General features: G+C 39.0%; 1 protein-coding gene across 10 annotated transcripts in view; it reads left to right on the top strand.

Annotated features, from left to right (window-relative positions):
- Positions 1 to 17,093, top strand: part of MTBP (MDM2 binding protein) — a 60,625-nt gene extending 43,532 nt beyond the window's left edge. For 2 of the 10 annotated variants that reach the window (XM_073330239.1, XM_073330235.1), the window contains 6 exons: positions 5,609 to 5,704; positions 7,764 to 8,030; positions 9,309 to 9,558; positions 12,359 to 12,472; positions 15,045 to 15,110; positions 16,751 to 17,091. In XM_073330239.1, coding sequence (XP_073186340.1) covers positions 5,609 to 5,704; positions 7,764 to 8,030; positions 9,309 to 9,558; positions 12,359 to 12,472; positions 15,045 to 15,110; positions 16,751 to 16,786 — 829 coding nt within the window. In that variant the 3' untranslated portion in view covers positions 16,787 to 17,091. Of the gene's footprint in view, positions 1 to 5,608; positions 5,705 to 7,763; positions 8,031 to 9,308; positions 9,559 to 10,090; positions 10,335 to 11,242; positions 11,360 to 12,358; positions 12,473 to 15,044; positions 15,111 to 16,750 lie in introns of those variants that run through there. The other 8 variants (XM_073330237.1, XM_073330240.1, XM_073330241.1 and 5 more) reach the window with 7 other exon arrangements.

The following is a 17,093-nucleotide window of genomic DNA, read 5'->3' as shown; positions in this document are numbered from 1 at the left end:
TAAACTAAATAGAACTCTCAAGTTGAGAACATAAAAACTTAAAGCTCAGGAAAATACTTGGGTGATACTGAATACAATCCGTGGAGATAACCCAACTGCTATGAAGTGTATATGTTGAGATGAGAGGTAAAAATCGTCAGACATTTGGACATAAGTTAAAAATTTAAGACCCCATTTGAAATATTTTATTCAACGCTAATCACCTAATTACTGGAAGAATTTTGCTCAGATTGAAAGTAACCATGAAGAAGTGATAGCGAGTTCATAGAGGCATGGGAGATACTGAAAAGAAGAGAAACTTATAGGAGCGTTTACACTGACAAAGGAGAATATCAGGAAAAAATTATTTATGTATAATGGCTAATTACCTTTCCCGTTTTAAAAAAGTGTAGGTTCCCCACATATGAAAGTAGGTGAGAGAACTACAGTATGGCCAGGGCAGCCTTTTCTTTCCAGTGCATAACTTTCTTTTCTTTTAAGATACTGCGGGGATGAATCTTTGTCATAGCTGTCTGTTTCTTATTACAGACAAACTATGATCATTCTGAAACATTACTGATTTCTATAGTGCGTTTGCAGTAGAGGTGATAAATTAACATATAAACGCAGCTTTCAAAAAAATCACTAGCCCAGTGGCCCCCAACCTATCTGTGGGAATAGCATATTCCTATTCCCAGAAGTCTGTGGCGGGCGCCAGACACCCTGCCGTTGAGACGTGGCAGCGGGAAGAAGCGTCGCTGCCGAACTGCCGCCGAGAAAGAAGCTCAGCTCTCATTTAGGTACCTGGCTGAAGTTGCCAAATTTTCAAAATTGGCCCAAAGACTTCCCATATTTGCTTTTAAATGTAAACAATTGCTCTATTCTTTTCCAGTTTAAATTTGGGTTAATCTTGCTGTATGTATTGAAGAAGAATAAGAATGCAAGAACAGGAATGATGCGCATATTTTACATTTTCGTTAGGCAGCATATAACTCTTTGCCTTTTTTATATGAATCATAATTGTCCTGAACAAGAGCACTCTCAACCTCCATTGAATTCAATGGGAGTCATGCCCCCATAAGGACAGCAGGAGCATACTTTTTATTTATGTTTGGCACTCTTCAGCCTGCACATTTCCCCCACTGCTATTAAAATACAATTTAATTGGTTTGCTTTTGTTAATTAAAAAAAGGGGGGAGGAGGGAGTAGCAGCCTTAACTGTGTTGGTGCATCACTAGTCCTCACTAAACATTATCATGGCACAGGAGCTCCAGCAGTCCATGCTACTAGTACATAGAGACAGTACCCCATGGAGCTGTTGCTGATTAAACTCTCATGAAACACAAAGAAGCAGCAGAGGTCCTCTGTGGTAAACAGAGTATTTATTTTAACTACATTAGCATAAAAGAGCACTTTGAAACTCCCTTTAAAAATAAATAGGATTCCTGTTCTTTTAGGTTTTGCTTGCTCTTTTAAAAACTGATAGGTTTCCAATAACCAGTAAAAACCACAAGCTACTTCATTAAAATTTAACAGAGATGTTTTCCTATAAACTTGAATCATTCTATCATACTTTTTATTTTAAACTCCCTACTTTTGAATGTAAAGTGTAGCACTGTTCCCCTCTAGAAGATATGGAACAGCATAGAGATGAAGGGTACATGCACAGAACAGCACCGTAATAGCAGCATACAAAAGTAATGTCATACAGAAATGTTGCCTCTACATCTGGTCTTCTACTGGTCCATGGCTGCATCCTACTCTCTTCCTGTTCACTAGCCTGCTTTGTTTCTCCCAGTCACCTCTCCGGTATACCTCTTCCCCTTGTTCCCTGATGGTCTTCCCCTCCTAATTATCTTTGCTATCTTAGCATATTACAGGAGAGTACTCTTAATGCATAGAGTTGGCTCTGTGATACCGGGGGCATTGTGATTCTAGTTACTTGCTGTTAGAATATACAAATAGTTTAGATCTAATCATCTACTGAAACTCTCATATTAATGTAGATTTATGTACCTCTCTTAAGAGGAATAAACATTTTTTCAGTCCATTGAATTTTATAACTACATCCCTCTATATTGTGTGAATAAAACTATAAATAGTTATAGAAAATTGTGTTGCCCGTAAAGCAGCTCTTAAGATTAAAAGTAATGAATCTCACAAGGCGCGTGGAGGTTTCATGTCGTCTAGAAAGCTCTCTTCACTGTGATGACTTGGTGATCTGTATCCTGATTATATATACAGAATCAGGTGTAGGCTTACCAATATTTCTACAATGTTTAAACCCCTCACTGTTGTTTTAATATTTATTTTACCATAGCACTCAGAGGATCCAATTAGGAATGGGATCATTGTGCTGAACAGTGTACAGATACATAGGAACAAGTGGGTTGTGCCTTAAAGATCTTACAATCTAAAATTTCCATGCAGTGTTGTTATATTAAGTTGTCAAACAGTTTATGTAGAGGTTAGCTATAATATTCTCTGAAATATTTTTCTTCTAAAAAAATTAATTACTAAGCTGTCTTGGATATAAACTTGGAATCTTAGCATTAATCTACATTCCTGTTTATTTGATAATGACCTCTGTTGTTATAGTAGCATGCTCTACTTGGAATACTAATTTACTGAAACATATTACAAATGTTTGTCATATAGCATTATAACTGACTGCATAGAAAACGATTGTACTATAGTAAACATACACGAATTGGGTATCTAATTACGTTCTCATGTACACAAGTATCAGATACTAGAATGTTCATAGGTTTGATAGTTTGATGTACCATGAACTAAATATGTGTTCTGCTGTGCAAAACAGATACATAAAAAGCTAGACAGTGCTTCTTGGAAAGTGATTTAAAATTTCACATTGATTAATGTTATCAGACTTTCTTCCAGTCTGCCTCAGCTTGCAATGATTTAATTTTAATGTTTTGAGAGATGGGCTATCCCACTAAAAGAAAAAGAGTACTTGTGGCACCTTAGAGACTAGCCAATTTATTTGAGCATAAGCTTTCGTGAGCTACAGCTCACTTCATCGGATGCATACTGTGGAAACTGCAGAAGACATTATGTACACAGAGACCATGAAACAATACCTCCTCCCACCCCACTCTCCTGCTGGTAATAGCTTATCTAAAGTGATCACTCTCCTTACAACGTGTATGATAATCAAGTTGGGCCATTTCCAGCACAAATCCAGGTTTTCTCACCCCCCCCCCTTTTTTTTTTTCCAAAAACCACACACACAAACTCACTCTCCTGCTGGTAATAGCAGGGCTATCCCACTGTAGTCTTGCATACTAGAGGAGAGGGGTTTAAACACACCAGAGTAGAGTGGAGTAAATATTAGAGGGACCCATATTTTAAGTATCACATCTATTCCCTCCAGTATAAGCTCCCTTTCCCCTATCCATTATCCTGCCCACACCAAGTTTATGCTCTTTTATTGTCCTCACAACCCCATTTCTTCTCTGGTTTGGGGGAAATCCTTGGGGGTGTATGGGGAGTAAATGCCAAGTCTCACAGACAGAAGACTAGCCAGACAGAAGACTATCTCCTAAATGGGAGCCACAGGGCAAAGAACTCACTGTAACACGGTCACTTCTCTCAATGCTAACCATATTCAGCTGTGCTAGGGAGAAAGAGATGGAACCATGTCTCTGGTTTGCATTCCACCTCATTCTTACCTTCTGCCTTCGCCCACCAGGTGTCTGACCTCTTGATAAGGACTTCTAGCAGCTGTCTTTTCAGCTGCTCACACAACCTAAAAGGTTTTGTATCTGGTCTCCAGAACAATCAATAACTTTTTGTGCTGCCTTCGGAAATGTTCCAGGTATGTCAGTCGTGGCATCTCTGATGTACACTGTGGTTTCTTTGTTGTGCCTTTTTAGCTCATGGATTCTTTCAGCTTGAGCTTCCAGCTGATGCCCTAATTCAGCTTCATTTGTTCTTCTCATTGTTCCTTTGGCATGGAAGAGGGACTTAAGCACAGGTCCTGTGGGAGACTAAGAACAGTTGCCATTGAAACATCATCTCTGAATCTTGCTAAGGATAGCGCTCTGTGGAAAACAGTTTCTGGACTGATAGCTGTGATTGTCCCTCCCTTGCTAAATTTATATTTTTGGCCATGTCAGCAAATGTTTTGATTCCAGTTTTCTTGACTGGGCTGAAGAAGTTACATGTCCCATCAGAATCATTTGCGTTGCTCAGAAATCACTCTGCTTGTTCTTCACCAACATCTACTATTTTCAGTAGAGACTCTTGTACATCTGATGTTACATGCAGTCCCGTAGATACGTTGATAAGCCCCTCTGGATGTGATTCAGAATCAAATGGGTTTTTCATGTTGTTGATGACATGATTGGTAAGAACTGTAACATTCATCCCTCTTCATTGCAGAGGCAAGGATTGGCTTGTGGATTTTGTCTTCAGTACTTCTTGCTAGTCCACTTCTTTCTTTCATAGCTTTGGATATTCAGTCAGGAGATGGCTTATGAGGGTCCTCTGACAGGGGTAATCTGAAGAAGGAACTTAAGTCATCCATATGATTTGTGGATGTTGCTCTGGTGACTGAGCCTGATGAACATGTGGTTTTGTATAATGCCACTTCAGTCCTTCGGTCAGAAATAGCCACAGTGAAATCCTCAGAATATTATCCAAAGCCCGGTGATTGTAGTATACAGAGGTCAGCTACTTTTGTGCTCCAGTTGGTACACGAATTTGTCCTTTGGTTGACAAGTACAGAGAAATATAATTCAGCCAGCAATAGTGTCATCCTTCAGAAGACATTCAAAGAAGGTGCCTCTCAATTGCAGAGTGCGTAATATTTAACAGTTCCAAAATTATCACACCGTTGCACATAAGCCTTGCTGCAGAGCTGCACCATGAGTTTGGGGCTCACAGTTCAGTTGATATAGTACACTATCATGGATTCTGCATCAGTTATGATGAGCTGCAACATGACTCTGACTAGTTTTTACCGTTTAAGTTAATTTCAGCACCTTAATATGGTGGTGATTGGTCAAAGCTACAAAATGACAACATATTAAAAGATATTTGTATTGGTTTTGCGTGGTCAAACATATTTTTCAGAAATGCTGAAGCTATTTAGTCTGAGGCAAAAATGGCAAATATCAACATTTTGCAATATACTAATGTGAAATGTTTTCACATTGCATATTCTTAATGAGGAAGTATCTCACAAGTCATTATAATAGTTTCCTGTATTTTCAATTGATATTTGCATACCAGCAGATGAGTTTCATACTTGAAGGTTGTGCATTGGTAGCAGTAGGTTGCCTGTCCATAGTTTGTACTGCATTAGAAGGTAGATATAAATGTACATGAATTCCTAACGTAATTCTTTTCCATTTGTAAGCTTTTGTATGTACAGTGTAGCATCTAGTCTGCCCAGAAGAAGGTTTTAATTTGTAGTTGCCTGTGCTTTCAGTACTAACTTTTGAAATAGCTTTTTAATTTAGTGACTCTTGCGCACAGGTCAGTTACAGTGAGATCGCAATACACAGCTTTGTATTGGGCTTCAATCAAAGTGCTCACTAAACCAAATGGCAATTTAGATACTAACGTATAGATCTAATTTAAAATACATGCTCTTTTCTTTTAGTGAAAATGCTTTTCTTCTGACACCAGAGCTTACTCCACTGAAGCTGGGAGGTCTGTCTTTTGAAAAAGCAGCTGGGTGCCATTATCATGGGCTTGAGTAAGTTTCCTTGCACTGCTTGATGTGATTGTTTTCTCAACACTGTCATCTAGCATAAAACCCAAGTTATAGGTGGGACCCACTTTATGCAACCTGGATACTATTTATAGAGAAGTAGATTTACAAATATGTTTCAGACATTTACTAAATGGTTTTAGTCCTGAACATTACATGTTTTTGGTTCCCTCCACACCCCACCCCAAAAAAACCAGAAACCCACAACCTCTTCTGTTTTCTTTACCCTCACTTTCTGGACTGGTATCAAGTGCTATACTCCTGTCTCCTTGATGATCATGAAGAATGTGACTTTGGCATTGTCTATACACACACAAGTTGTACTGCTTTAACTTTACTGCATCTATATTCAGGCCTGTAGCTTCTGAGAGAGATGCTTCATTTGCATAGTTAAATGTCTAAATTAAAATATGGTTTTACTTCAGATCAAATCATAGATATTTTCAGCTGAATAGTCATGAGATATGTTTATAACAATATTTTTAATGTAAATGAAATTTGTGGTAAAGATTGCTGTATGTATCTATATAATATTCCAGGAATGTCAGTGTGTGTGTCACTCTGAAGTTTAGCATGTCTGTTGAATCAGTATGAAACGACAGAAACAGCTGCAAGCATGGTTGAAAGCTCTTCTTGTTCAGAACATTACCAGGTTGAATCATCACAGTCTGTTACTGTCCAATTTTAAATTCTCAGCCATGTTGACTTCACAGATTACACCTGTGTGGTGTACAGCTACAGTAAGGATCTGTGCCATGCCAAGTGTTCTTGGCAATTTGGTTGAATTAGCTATGAGAACACATCACCCTTCCTCTACAGATTATTTGCATGCAAAAATTTCACACACAAGTCAACACAACCACCCACACAACAAAACAAACTGCACACACAATGACTCCAAACACACACAGCCCTGCATCTCAGCACAAAACCCCATTTTTTGTTTGTTTTTTTTTGTTTTTTTGTTTTTTTACACATCTCTTAGGAAGAATAAACATCCTAAAATACAGGAAAGGGCTGAACAATAAACCATCAGTTTTGCATCCTAATCTGATGACAAATTTCAGTGATTTAGCACTATAGATTTATGTGGTATAATTTTATCACTCGTATTGGCACTTTATGGATGTCTTCAAGAAGAGCACTTGAGGTGTGGGTGAGAGGAGGAGAAAGAATAACATGGACCTAGTTAACAGAGTGATGGGCTCCCTAGAAATTCCTGAGATAGAGTAGATAGAAATAGACTTTCATAAAACTCTGAAAGCTCACTTAAAATACTGTAATTTTGGAGGAGGTGAGTAAAAAGGGTTCGAGGAAAGGAACTGAAGTATACTGCTCAGGTTGTGTTGCCAATTTTGCTTGAACATGATTTTTCTTGCCCCTAATCTTAATCCTTGCACTCTGAAAAAGAGTACCTGATGTGGGTGAAGATGGTTTCTCTATGAGATCTATACTATATAGATTCTAATACAATCCTTCTTGTATCTGAAAGTCACGTAGCTTAATGCATTACTAGAATGCAAATGTCTGTCACATGGCAGGAAGCTTTCAATAAAATATAAAGCAAAGGGATTGATAACTTTAAATATTTAACAAGAGCCTGATTATATTTATAAGAGAAACACGCTCTATTGTCAACATCCCAGTATGTGCTAAAGGGAGAAACAAGACTTCCATAATGCCAAATCCTGCATTCAATAATTCAAGTAAACTTTCTGTTGACTTGAACGGAAATTTTACCTTAGAGAGAACCAAGTAAGGATAGTGGGATTTGGCCCCTATTAAATATGTAACCCAACTTCATCTTGTTGACTTGAATGTAGCAGAATCCATGAGAGTGTCTCTCATGTAAGCTAGTTTGTTAGGTCATTCAACGCAGTTGTCAAGGGCAACCTAGCAGTTCAAGTAAAGAGGCACTGCAGACATTTCCATAGTTAAACTTAAGCATGGTTATTCAGTTTTTCTAATGGGAAAAAATTCCCCAGCTCTGTTACAATGGTCACTGGTTTTGTGTTTTTGTTTTTTTTTCCTATTTCAATTTTAGATACTGTCTAGATAACAGAAAAGCTTTAGAGAGAGATGTGAAATTTGCTGAACTTCAGACTCGTCTAATTCGCTATGAAACGCAGACTACGTGTACTAAAGAGTGCTGTCCTGTACCATGTGTCTTGAGCCCTCTTCCATCTCCTGCAGTTTTGTCAGAGCCTGGAAGTGTCCCAGATGGGGAATCTTTACAAAGTGAACTCAGAACAGAAGCATCAAGGCTAAAACGCAGATCAAAAGACTTTGATTGCTTTCATTCCAACAAGAGGTAATGCACTAAGTAAAATTTAAAAAATTAAGATTTCTTTTAAAGCATCTATCTATTTAAATGTTTAATCCCTCTTCTATCAATTTGCTATTTCTCAAGTGTGACCTCCCATTGACTATATTAGATGCATTAAAACCATAAACCTAAGGCATTTTAATTTAAGAAATTGAGGGCTGCATCCTGCAAGGTGCTGAGTGCCTCTTGAGAGGTGCCAAAATGCGCTTAGTAGCCACTGAAATTGTTATTTGTTTTGAAATGGCACTGAGAGTCCTCAGCACATTGTGCTGGTGACTGTACAAACCTGGAATAATACAGACCACGGCCAATAGAGTTCACAGTTTAAGTAGAGAAGACCCACTGAAGTTCCAGTTCACCCAGCCCTGACCCTCTCCTCATTCAAATCCTTTAAAAACCCAGTTTTTTAGAATGCCCCACAAGAAGCATTTTTATATCATTTGCATCAATGTAAAATCGTCAGCGAGTGCATATGCCGCAGCTGAACAATTGTGTGATCTTATTACTATAATTCTTCCCATCCTGTCCTCCCAATTGTTAGTTACACTCTTGTTGTCGCACACCTGCTCTTCAAGCAGGGATTGTGTCCAGTGGGGATTTTAATATACTTCCTCAGCAAAGATGCTGCCAGATTCTGGTGTTCTGTATAAATAGTAAGAAGTGGAATTGTGGTTGTTCTCCATTTCACTGGATTGAGCCCTTATCTTAGGAGTTTCAAGCATTCTCTTCTTGACCCTGTCTTGGTCTAGATTCATGAGAAGAATAAAACACTGGACTTGGTGACTTGGCAGGCCTATTCGTCTTCATTTTTACTGGCTTAACAGGGAGAGGCTCCACATGGGAGAATGTGTCAAACAAGGATGTTTTTTCAATTGGGATGGGGGCAGAGGGAAGGAATTCCTGCAGTTTTTGTGTCCACCTTTAATTTGCATGCGTCTCCTCTGTCCCTCTGTCCTCCTCTGTGATTTGTTCCAAACTCTGGTTTTTCTGTAGCATCTGCTATACAAAAGACTCCTTCACTCTGTTCTGGTTTAACTGTTGGAGAACAAATCATTAGTAGGTAAGGGAAGAGAGTCTTCCTCACTTAGTAGGGGAAAGAAATTCTGTTAATAGTTTGTCACTGCTCACCATTTTCAGCCTCCATTTGTTTGAATGTACTGCATATCTTTAATATTTTAAGCAGTTATAGTAGCCATTTATAGTTGAGACAAAACCAGCAAGACGATAAACACTTACCTGATTTTTTAAATTTTTTTCCTCCAGACTAATAAAAACTGAAAGCACAGATTCTCTCCTGTCTCAGGCAAGTGGAAGTAGTGTGGGTCACCATTCAATAGGTGTCATAAGACAACAGCCAGGCAGATCATTGTCTCTAAAATCTGCGTCTGTTAAGCAGCCTAGTGGTCAGACCAACAAAGTGACTGCAGAGGCTGGCCCAGCAAGTCAGAGATGTGTGCAAGAGTCAGAAACTTCAAAGCCAGTTAAGGAATCAAGATCTCAGAAACATATACGGGTAAATATATCTATATATTTATATTTGTCTCACCCCGCCCACCTGATACCTGCCCCTTCCCAAAAGATAAGATTCCCCATTTTTAGCCTCTTTCAAAACATGGGACCAGTCCCCAAATCTTTATTATTTAGTTCTGCTCAAGGGAAATTTGTAGAAATCAAGAGAAGTTTTGCATAAGTAAGGCTTGCAGGACTGTCAGAAAAGAACTTAGTACACACAGTAGAGTGCCCAAGAAACAAAGAAAGAGAAAGAGACAAACAGCAATAGATAACAGATGTGAAAAAGGGGAAATAGAAATGAATATAAATTAGAAGTTATGAAATATAGAAACTTGATAAGGGAAGCCAGATATCAGGGAAGGGTCCATGGTTGGCAGAGTTAAGAACAATAACAAGATTTTGGGGTGGGGAATATCAGGAACAAAAATCCTAGCAATGATAGAGGCCAGTTACTAGAAGGAGATGGTGTTACTGTTAAAGATGGAGAAAAGGAAGAAGTGTTCAGTAAATATTTCTCTTCTGTATTTGGAAAGAAGCAGGATGATGTGCTTGTATCTAGAGCCATCTGGAAATGGAAAGCTGTTCCTGTGAAAAAATTTTACTCTGGAAAAAAAAATTTTTTTCATCCCAAATGGCAATGAAAAGTTAAAAACATGGAATTTTTCATAGAAAGGGATTTCCAGGAAAATTCCATCTTGGAAGAACCAAAATGTAGCCTTTTGGCTTTCTGCCTGCAGAAAATGAAATTGACAAGCCTTCCCAGCTGACTGCTGAAGGGTGAGCACCCCATTTTTCCATCGCTTCCCCTACCTCTTAGTTGCCAGAGAGATAACTAGGCTGCCAAGGATGTGGGGCAGGAAGAGAGCTGGGGCGCTCAGCCTCCTTGCCTCCCTCAAATCTGTTTGCCAGAAGGGAAGCTGGGCAGGCAAAGTACTGAGGTGCTGAAAGAGTGCTAATGTACCAGTATTCAAAATCAGCAATGGATGACCTGGATAACTATAGGCTGGTTAGCTTGAAGTCAATCCAAGGCAAGTAAATGGAAAACCTGGTATGGAATTCAATACATAAAAAATAAAGGATGGGGGTATTATTAAGGCCAGTCAGCATGGTTTTAGGGAAAATAGGTCTTAATGGACAAACCAGATTTCATTCTTTGATGAAATTGCAAGGTTAGTTGATGAAGGTAATAACAGTGTAATATACTTGGACTTCTGTAAGGTGTTTCACTTACTACCACTCAACATTCTAATTTAAAAATGAACACTATACAATATGAATAGAGCCCACATTAAATGCATTAAGAACAAGCTAACTGAAGGAGCTCACAGTAGTCATTAGTGGGGAATCCTCATCAAATGGGGGTGTCTGTCTCCAGTGGGTTTCACAGGGATTAGTCTAAGTCTCAACATTACTCAGCTTTTGCATTAATGACTTGAAACTATATATAAAATCAATGCTGTTAAAATTTGCTTAGTAAACTGGGCCCATTCAATCAAAATGTGTTTTAATACAACCAAATGCAAAGTTCTGCATCTACAAACAAGGAGTGCAGGCCTATGGAATAGGGGACCATATCCTATACATCAGTGACTCCAAAAAGGATCTGAGTGTCATAGTGGACAGGCTTATGCTCAAATAAATGTTAGTCTCTTAAGGTGCCACAAGTACTCCTGTTCTTTTTGCAGATACAGACTAACACGGCTGCTACTCTGAAACCTGAACTCCCAGTGTGATGTTGTGTCAAAAGAGCTAATGCTGTCCTTGGATGTATGAACAGGGGAGTAGCAAATAGGAGTAGGAAGGTGATTTTACCTTGGGATTGGTGAGATAGATACTAGAATACTGTGTACAGGTCTGGTGTCCCCGTTTTAAGAAACGTGTTGAAAAAGTGGGGAAGAGGCCAAAAAGAGCCAAGAAAATTATTTGAGAGCTGGAGAAAATGACATACATTGAGAAACTTAAAGAGGTCAATATGTCTAGCTTGTCAAAAAGCAGACTGAAAGACCTGATTACAGCACGTAAGTATTGTCATGGAGAGAAAATATTGGCTACTAAAGGGCTTTTTAATCTGGCAGAGAAAGGCAAGAACCAGTGGATGGAAACTGAAGCCAGTCCGATTCAAATTAGAAATAAGACACAGATGTTCAACAGTGAGGGTGGTCAGTTATTGGAACAAACTAATGGGAAGTGGTGGATTCTTCATATCTTGTTGTCAAGACTGGATGCCTTTCTGAAACACAAGTTGTTGGGCTCCACACAGGGGTAACTGTGTGAAACTTAATGGCCTGTGATGTACAGGGGGTGAGACTAGAAGATTTAATAGTCCCTTCTGGCCTTAAACCCTATGAATCTGTGAAAAATATGAAAATGAGGATTTTCCATTACCCTCATGGATATGTGAAGCAGGAAAATACAATATATATCACTTTATTTTAAATAATGCCTAGCAGCTATACATAGTGTTCCATCTTCAAAGCACTATGTAAATGTTAATTAATCCTCAGCACTCAGGTGAAGTAGGTATTCTCTTCATTTTCCAGATGAAGGAAATGGAAACTGTTAAATAAATTTGCCCTAAGCTGCAAAATGAACTAGTGGCAGAGTCAAGGCTAGAACTGAAGATTTCCAGTCTCCCCGTCCCATACTCAGTTCAAGTCACCAAGCTGCCTCCCTAAAATTAATCTTTGGGGCAGAAGGGCAAGAAGTTATGTATGGGTTTATTCTTTAAAAGTGGGCTATTGGAAAGCTTGTCATGGTGATAATTGATCCTAATTCCTAAGTGTGCCTGTGTTGTCTCCAAGATGCTGACAGAAGTGGTTGCTAAAACACTTAAGAAACACGGCATTGCAGAGAACCACAAATGCTTTGCATCATGCAGCCAGCGTCTGTTTGAGATATCCAAGTTCTATTTAAAGGTACTTTTTTTTTTCCCCCTCTTGCTCCCACAATTGTACATAGTTACTCCACCAAAACTATATCCAGGATTAACACGTTTAAAGGGATATGATGATTGAGATCGACAGCTCCAAATATTATACTTTTTGAAAAATATATTTTTAGCTCTATTTGCATCCTGTTTGCTGAAAACTTGTAAAAGGGAAATTGCTCTACACGACCATGTGATGGAGGATCCAGAGCTAAGTTTGTCTGTTGTTGGACACATGAATGCATGTTTTGTGCTTCCAAGATGCAGGGCAAGCAAAATTATAAAACTGAACAAGAATCCGATCACCCTGCATGTAACTGGTAAATCTGATTCTCTGAGGTCCAGACTTCACAGTATCCCTATTTCCTAGTGACGGTGTTGAGAAAATAAAATGTTAGCTGTCAACAAGTGTAAATCAACAGAGCTGGAGCTACTGTTGTAAATCACAGCCACTGGTTGTAAATCACAATCACCCATGACCATCTGTTGTTTCTATTCTACACAAGAAAGGTTAGCAAGGCTTGCTCTTCGTAATTCATCTGCCCTCTCCAACAAGACAAGTGAACTGGGCCAAATATTGACCTGTTCTAAGATATGGAAATTTCAGTGATGTAAATTAGGCCCATTTTCCTAGTGTGTAATTGGGTGCCTGTGGTAAAATAGAGTAACTTGTACTGAGTTAATGTTGTGTAGGAGTAACATATCTTGAGGAGACAGAACAATGAGATAGAGCAAGAAAAACAACCAAGAAGATGATGTAGGACCCCTTCTGTCACCTCTGTATATACATTGCACATGTTTTGCACACCTGTTTGGGCATTTAATGGATGCAGATTACCCTACCAACTTACATCAATCTGATGTGTAAATGCACTGCTATTTATACCTGTTGAACATGCCCTTACCTTCAAAAGTAGTCTTATCAATGCCTTATATTGTGCTGCAGTTATTTTGTACTTTATATTTGGATTCCCTCAATAGATAACAGGGCCGATCATCAGTCTGGAGACAAGTAAAGATGCTGTTTTATCATCAGAAGCCCTCTCTTGACTTGACTTGCAGTAATAATCAGTCTGTCTCTAGCACTTTATGTATTTTTCTTTCCTTTTTTAGAATCTAATCTAAACACTGATTGCAGAGGTTTCAAAAACTTGCCCTCACTTATACAAAGCTTTAGGAGACCATTATGTTTCACTTGTGACAATGAAGAGCACATTCATTGTTCTGGACAAAGCCCATTGATTACAAGGTGAAGAGGGAGATGTCAATAAACTTCATGCTGAGTCTGTAATCTTCACTTCTTGCTGTAATGTCCTTCCTTTCTCAACCGTTCCAAAGCTATTGGCTGAAAAGGAAGAGAATTTGTGCGAGTAGCTGGAACTGTAGATTCCATGGCATTGCTCAGCAAAGTGCCTGTGAACTTTCTGTAGAACTCCACGGCAATCCAACACTTTTCACCAGGCAGCCTTCTGTTTTCAGTTACCCTCAGTTTTCAGAAGTAATTGGGGTAAAATTTTCAAAAGTGCCTAAGTGACTTTCAAAGTCAGTGTGGTTTAGGCTCCTAGATTACATAGGCACTTTTGAAAATGTTACCCTAGAGGTTTAGGGAACAGAGTAGTAAGGGCAAATTCTATCCTTAACCAACAGCCTGGATGACTGTTGGACTATGGACTGTTGGACTATAGACTATGGAGAGGTGGCGGGCTGTAGACTGTGGAGAGGTGATGGATGGGGTATAGGGTCCTTTCCTTTCCACACAGGACACTGAAGGGAGGAGTAGCTGCTGGACCTATGTAATTGTAAATCTGATGGCCTTACCCCTTAAAAAGCCCATTTGAATGCAGAGAGTTATGTTTCACTTGTGAAACGTGCTTGGGTCCGCTCAAATGTGCTTGGGTCCGCTGAATTCTTCCCCTCATCTGCAGTAGAGCCACACGAGTGCTGTGGCATTATGTGTTTGCCACTGGGGGTGAGGCCATATTCTCCCCTTAAAGGGTGTAGGAAATGTACAAGTGTAGTTCTCTTTTCCCCTTTCTACTACATTCCTACCTGCTTGCTACATGCCACCTGGGAGGGGTCAGACTCCAAAATAGAAAAGGTGGTGGTTTTCCTTTTCGGGACTGATCTCTCTCACAATTTCACCTCCTCTGGTCACATTTATTTTGGAGCTCTGCCCTTTGTTACAAGAGTGCAGTAAAAGTGCCTCGTTATAGTTAAATGTTCAGTCAGGGCCTATAAGAATTTTGAACAGCATATAGAGCATCTCTGTAGCTTTGAAAGCGTTCAGGGGACAGGCTAAATCCCAAAACTTGAGTGACAAATTTAGATGGCCTTTGGTAACTGCAGAGTGAGGCACAACCCATTGTTAATGGATTAGGAGAGAGGGTAGTCTCAGAAAAGAAATACGTAATCAAGTTTTCCAATTAGGGAGCCCTAGGAGATCCTCAATCAGGGAAAGTCCCTACAGGTAACTTTAATGTTAGCATCAGCTCCAGCGGAGGTATATGTATGTTCAAGTCTGTCTGGCAGCAATTCTATCAAATGATGTGTTCTCTGTTTAGGATCTGAAAACTTCCAGGGGACTGTTTGATGAAATGAAGAAAACAGCAAACAGTAATGCTAAACAGGTAACCCTATTCCTGTATGTTCTGGAAATGTGTTCCTCAAACGCTGCTGTGGGAAATCTACTGCCGTTGCGTCTTGGAATGTGGGTTGGTACATGGCTTTAATGGGTGAACAGAGGAGACCATCTGTTGTGTTCTCTATGTTCTCTAGTTTGTATTGTGAGAGTTCTTTTGAGGTTAGTTCCCTCAGTGCAAAATTCCAGTTGAAGATGTTGACTTGCTATGAAAATTGTTTTAATAAGGGTGGCCACTGTCAAAGAGAGAAATTTGAAATAAGGGAAAAGACTCAAAACTCTCTTTCACATTAGTGAGAAAAATGTGTACATGAGCTTCTGTTTCTCAGAGGACTCTCTGCACTAATGGATTATTAGGGGGACCATTACGTTATAAAAGGAAATACAGTTGTTCTAAAGGAAGAATTATAGAAATGGTAAATCCAAGCTCTGGGAATAATTATAAATAGAAATCTGAGAGAATGGTGACTGTGCTCATTTGGGTGTCAGGAATTTGTTCGTCTTTAAGGTGCCACAAGTAGTCCTCGTTCTTTTTAGGAAGATTCATGTGAATTTTAAGATGGGGAAAGTACTTGGAGAAAAAATACTCCTATCCAGAAATGTATCAGTGCATTGAGTCATATCCTGGATACCTCATTAAATAAACTTTGTAATGATGATCAGCACTGTGGAATTTTGCCATTTTTGCTCTCTATACTGTAAAATAAAATGTAAGGATTTGGTTGGTTCATTCCCATAGCAAAACCCGTGCTGAAGGAGGGGCTAACTGAGTGGAAAACTGCAAGATCTCACCATGGAGTTTCTCCATGATTATTCTATGAGCGCAGTGTTTGCCCCACCCTATCGTCCTCTAGGATAAATCCACCCCCAAGCACACAGATTGTAAAGGATAGGTGGTAAGCCAGGGATACTCATGCATAGTACCCCTGCACCTCCATACCAGCTCTGACTTCTAGCAGTAGTCTACACGCTAATGCTCCTAAACTCATCTGTGAGGAAAAGGGGAGGTATTCTCTCCATTTTCCCAGACTGGGAAATAGATCTCATTGTAAGTCAATGATGGAACCAGGCATTAGAATTCAGGATTTTCTGTCTGCTAGACCATGCTGTCTTTCCTGCTCTGCAACAACAATTTACAGGGCCTTTTAGTGGGCCAGAATCTCTCTAATAGACCAGTATGGACTTATGCTCAGCCACCCAGTTTGAGGAATAGCAACCGCTACAGATGCAGGTCCAGCAATGAAACAAAACATTTGTTCTTCAGTTTATAAAGCAGGAAATTATTCAAAAGGATAACACTGGATATTTAGAATTGAGGGTGTACTTTGTTACCAGTGCACGGAGAGATTGGAGTATAGTATGTCAACTTTTGAGCCTAAAAAAGTGACCTTTTTAAATGCAAGAAATTATTTAGGAGTGAAAAATTCAAACAGTTGTATGTTAATGACTGTATCTGTTTCATATACTGAACACATTGACTTCTTTTTGGTGAAAACATTGCCTATTAAAACTTCTGTCACAGTAAACTTTTTGGTTATTCTTGCTCAATCTCTAATATTGCAGAAGTTTGGTTTTTGTTCTTGAAATTAAACCAACTTTGAAAATCTGATTTCTCCTTTATTTGTATAGGTGATTGAATGGGTTTTGGAAAAGGCTAACAAGTGATGATGATGAATCATTACATATGAATGGAGTTTACACCCTCTTCTCCAACTTCATAGAGAAAGCACAGTGCATTACAACAAAAGTATAAAGCCAGGTAATGGGAACAAAGAAAGAAGAACTTAAAACTTGGTTCATAGACTTAATTCCCAAATCCAATACTGTATTGTGGCCTTTAGATATTTTATATTGAGTTTTTATTAAAAAAAAATCTGTAATGAACATTGCATTTTATACTATATGCCTATTTAATTATCTAAAGGACTATGACTTAGATTTTCAGAAACAGTTTTATATGTGTTGTACAGAT

Source organism: Lepidochelys kempii, chromosome 2 (assembly GCF_965140265.1).
Source record: "Lepidochelys kempii isolate rLepKem1 chromosome 2, rLepKem1.hap2, whole genome shotgun sequence".
NCBI classification, from domain to species: Eukaryota; Metazoa; Chordata; order Testudines; family Cheloniidae; genus Lepidochelys; species Lepidochelys kempii.
This window is presented reverse-complemented; position numbering and strand designations above follow the sequence as displayed.